Below are 7414 nucleotides of genomic sequence, written 5' to 3'. Positions count from 1 at the left end.
AGCACTTGGACCACAGTTCGGTTCTGTTCGAGAACTTATCGAGAGGGCCCGTCATCAATTAAATCTGCGCGGTAATTGCAAAGGAAGGAGGAAAACACGGATGCGGTGCAGGGTTAACGGAACTTCACGAAACTTTCTGCCCTCTTTTTGCTCGCCGTCCGCCGCATTACTCGTGCAAAATCACCGTTTCGTTAATCGAATTGGTGTAACAACAAACGGGCTTTAACAAAACGTACATACACCAAACAGCAATGATTCTTTCCTTCGGAAATTTTCATAAACTGAGAAGTGACCTGCATTAGTTGTTTTGCATTAATGCTCATAGTCGACATGCACGATTAACGATACAACTAAAGCTTACGTCCGCTTACAACCAAATTTGATGTAAAGACAAAATAACCTGAATTATTGAAAGTTTTAAATAAGTATTACAAGTACAGCGAATGCGAATGAAATTTTTTCAACAGCATTCAGAATACGATAGTTAAAATTAGTTAGAATATGGTTGTAAAAAGAATTGCTTATATTGTTTTGAACATTTTTTTAAACGGATCGTATATGTGCATACATATGTAGTATTTATAATTTATTAATTTATATTTAAATATTGTTTAGAATCGTGAATGATTTCTGCGTGCCCATCTGTTTTAGTATTTTTATCCTATAGAGTGAAAAAGACAGTGGCAATAGGATGTAGTACGTGGATCTTTGCGTGGGGGGGGAGTGCAAGGAACACTGCAAAAATAGATAAGGAAACATATGTGTTATAAGCTTGTTATTATCAAAGACATAGAGAATGGACTGCGCGATCCGTGTGTCAAAATGATTGATAGGCATGAGAGAGAGGGACCGTGGAAGACGGCCATCTCCCTCTCATTGGCTGCGTTCAGCAGAAAAAGCAGCTTTGCAACTGTTGTAAAATTTTTTAATATGATTGGCTTATACATTTAGATGTAATAAGGAAGTAAGGGCAAGACCAATCATATTAAAGAATTTTACAACAGTTGCAAAGCTGCTTTCTCTGCTGAACGCAGCCAATTCTCTCTTCCATTACACCATCGAATGGAAAAAGATACAGATGACCGTCTTCCACGGACCCTCTCTCTCATTTTCGTCGACACATTTTGATACTACTTTTAGATACGGGATCGCGCAGTCCATTCTCTATGTCTTTGGTTATTATATATGTGTTATCTGCTTTGCCTATGAAGTAACTAGTCTTAAACCCGATCTACAATTGCGTAAACATAGTTGTAGTTGTAAGAATTGACTAATCACAGTTGAATACGAGGAGAATATTCGACTGTCAATTCTTATAACTATAACCACTTACAACTACGTTTGCGCAATTGTAGATCGGGCTTTAGTCTTATGGCACATTCGATACATATGCACTAACACGGTTCTAGTGCTGCCCTGACACGGTGCGAGTGCAAAACTACACTAATTAATAATTTAATTAATAATTTAATTTTTAATTAATAATAATAATTAATAATAATAATATAATAATAATAATTAAATTTTTTTATTTTTAATTAATTTTCGGCCTTTCTTTTATTAAACATAACATATCTTCATCATCACTACTACTACTACTTGTTTCTAATAATTTATCTATAATAAATAATAGTCTTTCTTTATCCATTTTGTAATTTTTTGCTGCCTAACTAGTTTTATTTGTCCAAACACCAAACTGCACTGACAAAAATGTCAGTGCAATATTTCTTGCACTCGTTCAGTTTTTAAATTCTCGTTGTGCAGAGACTTACCGAAAGAAAAAAAGCGTTAAAACAAAATATGAAGATATGAAAAAAAACTTAAAGAAAAAATTGTCAAAAAATAAAGCGGAAATGTTTAAAACTGGCGGAGGAACTCCAAAAATTCAAGATCTTACTCTGTCCGAATACAAATTCAGCACTACACTAGGTCAGTTTTCATTTGCCGAATACGATAATCTAATGTCGAAACCTCGTGTAGTGCGAGTTTCTTGCACTCCCAGCAAAAACTCGCATCAAGTTTCCCAGTGAAACAACGCGCACTGTTTTCGTGCGCACCGAAACGCAGCGTGCGCAGTGAAACACGCTACTCTCGTCTAGTGCGCATTCAGTGCGCACCAGTGCAGCCAGTTAAACGCGCTATAAGCGCACTGATACGGTGCGCACATTCGGAATGCGTGGCATCAAAAAAGTTCGCACTCAATGCGCACTAGTGTAGTCTGTCAAATTCGCCATTAGTCTTCAATGAATGACACACGACCAAGGTCGACATTCTCTATTGTGATAGTAATGAGGTAAGATAACATCTTTGGCCATATAAAAATATTTATTTTTATTTTACTTACTAATTTTTAGTCTATGTTTGCAGGCAGAAAATGCATCCTCTTCGAAACACGTAGGAAATAACGAATCTACGAAAAGAAAGCGAGAATACTTAGAAGCAATTACTATTTTAAACCGTAGGTTATTAAAACTTTGGTTAACAGAAAACCTTAGGTTAGAGAGTTAGCAGTACTGATTTGTTTCTACCAGCATTGAGAGGGCCGATTGTTCCAACTTCTTGGTAAAATGACTCTACCTGATGGTTGATTGCTTCACAGGTAAAGTATACCTACCGGGTAAGCAATAAGTCGTTGTTCCATGGTTAAATATCTATTGGGTAGTAAACTTGAGAAAGTAAATGTCATTTTATAATGTTAATATATATTATGGTATATATTGTAATACGATGTGTACTATAATATTTATTAACATTATAAAATTATGTTAACTTTCTAAATTAGTTGTAACAGCATTATTTTAAATTCATAGACAGCACTCACTTCAAAAGATAAGGAAAATGATACTTTGCCTATAATAAAGAAGCAATTACCTTCAGGAGCCTCTACTTCATCAGAAAAGTATTCACAAGCAAAAGATATTTTGAAGAAGAAAGTCAGCAAGGAACTAAAAATGGAAAATTTTTCAAAATCGTCCGAAAAAAACAATATTGTTAAATTAGCAAATGCAAAAGAAGAATTAGTGCAATTACAAAAAACAGCTTTAGAAGTAGAAATACATATGAAAAAAGAAACGAATGATACGCAAAAAGAAATCTTGCAAACAGAATTAAAAATAACCAAAGAAAAATTAAAACTCGTACAATTAGATGTACAACTTAAAGAATTAGAAGTTCAATTGAAAAGGCAACAAGTACTGAATCTATTATAAACTATTATTAATTATTACAATTGTTATAAACTGTTTCTAAGAAAAGCATAAATTTAGTTATGCACTAACACGGTTCTAGTGCTGCCCTGACACGGTGCGAGTGCAAAACTACACTAATTAATAATTTAATTAATAATTTAATTTTTAATTGATAATAATAATTAATAATAATAATATAATAATAATAATTAAATTTTTTTATTTTTAATTAATTTTCGGTCTTTCTTTTATTAAACATAACATATCTTCATCATCACTACTACTACTACTTGTTTCTAATAATTTATCTATAATAAATAATAGTCTTTCTTTATCCATTTTGTAATTTTTTGCTGCCTAACTAGTTTTATTTGTCCAAACACCAAACTGCACTGACAAAAATGTCAGTGCAATATTTCTTGCACTTGTTTGGTTCATTCGGTTGGTCCGAATACAAATTCAGCACTACACTAGGTCAGTTTTTATTTGCCGAATACGATAATCTAATGGCGCGTTTCATTGGGTCGCACTGAGTGCGCACCAAAAGCTCGTTTAAGTAGTAGCAGCACTACACGAGGTTGTCGAAACCTCGTGTAGTGCGAGTTTCTTGCACTCCCAGTAAAAACTCGCATCAAGTTTCCCAGTGAAACAACGCGCACTGTTTTCGTGCGCACCGAAACGCAGCGTGCGCAGTGAAACACGCTACTCTCGTCTAGTGCGCATTCAGTGCGCACCAGTGCAGCCAGTTAAACGCGCTATAAGCGCACTGATACGGTGCGCACATTCGGAATGCGTGGCACCAAAAAAGTTCGCACTCAATGCGCACTAATGTAGAATGCGTTCCATTTCTCGCATAGAACGCATGGTTCGCATCACGGATGCGCAATGCATGTGTTTCGTTCCGTTTCCTTAAGCCTGTTACACAATTCGCCGTAGTCGCTGTTGGTATACGCTAATCGTACATCGTACGTCGTAAAACGGAAACTTGATCCGACATCTATTCTACATTTAAGTCGTATTGGGCACATTCAGCAGAAAAGAGCGCTACTAGAGCGCTCACAGAGGGAGCGCTTAATTTCTCTGAATGCTCTGCTACAAGCTACAACGTAACCTAACGTAACCTACTTTCATCTGGATAGTATTATATTTATGCTTACAATATTAGTGAAAATCGTAAAAACGTATTTAACATTGATTTATTAATATTAATTATTAAAAAAATTAATAAATAATGAATAACGTGATTTTTCAATTTATGATTGATGATGGACTTGACATAAACATAATCAGAAATATTTTCGATCTTGTTGCACCATTGCCAGAAATCGAAATGTTGCAAGGTAGACTACGTTGTCTCAAAAAATCATATGTACATATGAAATATACCATAAAAATAACAATATGTGCAGTTCAGCAGAGGTAGGTTTACTACCTCCGTGGGTTCGATCAGACGGATAGAATTGTGAATTAGCGTAAATATCGATTATTTTATAGGCTGTACTTCTGCTAACACGAAAATGACTTTTAAACTGTAACAATAATACACATATATGAACATATACTTATGTAGAATAAATCTATTTTGTGTAGCAAATATATATACTCTTAATAATATTAATAATAATAATAAATAAAAATAAATGTATTTTAATAATAACAAAAAGTAATATGCCTGTGTGTATAACCTCTTTATCCGTCATTCCATGCACTAATTCTATAAAATTTTCAATTTTTCGAATTTTATGTGGATTTTTAAAGAATTCATCTTCATCACTACTACTAGATGATGATGATGACATTAACTCAAGCAGCTCAAAGGCAAATCGACTTTTGAAATTGTCTATTTCCTGCCGTGCAGCCATATTGCACTAAACCGACACCGTCTCATGAAGCTCGTGCTAAATTTTCGCACTAAAGTGCAAAAACTCGGCACCAAGTTTCCCAGTGAAACAACGCGCACCGTTTTCGTGCGCACCGAAACGCTCAGTGAAACACGCTGCTCTCGTCTAGTGCGCACTCAGTGCGCACCAGTGCAGCCAGTGAAATGCGCTATAAGTCGTATTGGGCACATTCAGCAGAAAAGAGCGCTACTAGAGCGCTCACAGAGGGAGCGCTTAATTTCTCTGAATGCTCTGCTACAAGCTACAACGTAACCTAACGTAACCTACTTTCATCTGGATAGTATTATATTTATGCTTACAATATTAGTGAAAATCGTAAAAACGTATTTAACATTGATTTATTAATATTAATTATTAAAAAAATTAATAAATAATGAATAACGTGATTTTTCAATTTATGATTGATGATGGACTTGACATAAACATAATCAGAAATATTTTCGATCTTGTTGCACCATTGCCAGAAATCGAAATGTTGCAAGGTAGACTACGTTGTCTCAAAAAATCACGAAATGAAGAATATTTTGAAATAACTATTCCGTCCTATACGGATATCCAATTTAAAGAACATTTTAGAATGTCTCGAATTACTTTTGAGGTATGTATGTACATATGTATTTGAATTATTTCTCAATAATATATGTATATTAATATATATATGTATAATAATATATATTTAAAATGTATTTATTGAAGTTATACAATTTTTACATTTCAGACATTACTAAATGTAATAGGAAATCATTTTCTAAACGCAGATATAGAACCATATAACAATATTCCTCTTTCAAAAAGGATATTGTTCACAATTTGGTTGCTGAGTAAGCAAGAGTCATTTCTTGCAGTTGGTGATCGATTCTGTATACCAACAAGTTCCGGACATGGTATTTTTAAATACATTGTTAATGCTTTTGGAGAATTAATGCCACAATACGTAAAATGGCCAATCATTGAAACATACAAACATATGTTAATTAAGAATCATTTTATATTTTAGATATTTGAAGAACGTTCTCATGGCATAAGTAACGTTATTGGGGCCATTGATGGATGCCATATCCCGATAAAGCAACCAGTTAAAAATGCAACTGATTTTTTTAATAGAAAACAATTTCATTCGATTATATTACAAGGTAAAGGCAAACATTTAAAATTTTTTAAGTTAAAATTAAAATTAAACAACAGTTTTACTTTATAGTAATAAGGAACATTGTCTTGCAGGAGTTTGTGATCATTCCAAACGCTTTATTGATGTATTTATTGGAATGCCGGGAAGAATGCACGATGCACGTGTATTCAGAAATAGTCCACTCTTTCGGAAGTTGACAGATCAACAAAATCCACTTCTTCAGCGCAATCAACATTTGATTGGAGATTGTGCCTATCCTTTGATGGTCAATCTAATGACTCCATTTCGGGATAATGGACACCTTCTTCCATCTCAAGTGTGCTACAATATGAAATTGAGTAAAATTCGCTCAATTATTGAACAGTCATTTGCATTCCTAAAAGGAAAATTTCGGCGTCTTAAATATTTGGATATAGCCGATACAGAATTCGGTAATAATATAATAGCCGCTACATGTATGCTCCATAATTTTATAATTGACAATGACAATGGAGCCGTATACGACGATATGGATGAAGATAATAATAATGATGATATTCCTACAGATTATGCCCATGCACTGGAAACAACTGAACATCTATCTGTAGTTCGAGAAGCAGTTGAAAAAAGAAATTATATTGCAAATAATTTGTAAATCAAGTATATAAAGTAATGAAAATAGAGTTAAAATATACAAAGTAAATAAAGTGTAAATGAAGTAAATATACACACATATGTATGTAAAAATAAAAATTTATTATTAACATTACATAGTTACATTTTTGTAAGAAATTGTTTTAAAAGTTCATTTCTTTCTTTTTGAATTGAATTGTTTTCTTCGACACTTTTTGTTAACTGTTCTATCGCTTTTATTCGTTCTTCCTCAACTGCAACCAATTTTTTTCTCATATTGTAAACCTCCTTTGAGTCTCGCCTTTTTTGGCCACTTTTTAATGAAGTACAACGTCCAGAAACTGGATCTGACATTTCTGTTGAACTTGGCCTAACGTTCAAATATTCATTTTCTGACATGCAATTAGAATTATTGCTATTGACATCAATATCTAATTCTGTAAATGAATCAACAGCAATCGGATTAGACAATGGCGAAGATCTTGCATTCGACTGTAGAGTAGGAGTGCAGTTCATTGAGAGATCACTTTGTATTGGTATAACCATTGCAGGTGCAAGCTGTGGAGAAGGTGTGGATCGGCTGA

At 33.7% G+C, this 7414-nt stretch overlaps 2 protein-coding genes across 2 annotated transcripts; one reads left to right on the top strand and one right to left on the bottom strand.

The window, feature by feature from the left end:
- Positions 1 to 4060: 4060 nt before the first annotated feature.
- LOC108776375 (uncharacterized) lies at positions 4061 to 5056 on the bottom strand. The gene is made up of 3 exons (XM_018542974.1): positions 4874 to 5056; positions 4587 to 4717; positions 4061 to 4190 (listed from the first exon to the last, which is right to left on the bottom strand). Exons 1-3 carry the CDS (start codon positions 5048 to 5050, stop codon positions 4061 to 4063), a joined length of 438 nt encoding a protein of 145 aa, XP_018398476.1. The 5' UTR covers positions 5051 to 5056.
- A 579-nt stretch (positions 5057 to 5635) lies between these two features.
- On the top strand, positions 5636 to 7414 carry LOC108776374 (putative nuclease HARBI1). Its single transcript, XM_018542973.1, has 6 exons — positions 5636 to 5687; positions 5808 to 5973; positions 6087 to 6222; positions 6311 to 6649; positions 6764 to 6816; positions 7382 to 7414. Exons 2-6 carry the CDS (start codon positions 5971 to 5973, stop codon positions 7412 to 7414), a joined length of 564 nt encoding a protein of 187 aa, XP_018398475.1. The 5' UTR covers positions 5636 to 5687; positions 5808 to 5970.

Source organism: Cyphomyrmex costatus, unplaced genomic scaffold (genome assembly GCF_001594065.2).
Source record: "Cyphomyrmex costatus isolate MS0001 unplaced genomic scaffold, Ccosl1.0 scaffold36, whole genome shotgun sequence".
Classification (NCBI taxonomy): Eukaryota; Metazoa; Arthropoda; class Insecta; order Hymenoptera; family Formicidae; genus Cyphomyrmex; species Cyphomyrmex costatus.
The sequence above is the reverse complement of the archived record's forward strand: the minus strand, read 5'-3'. Positions and strand labels throughout refer to the sequence as shown.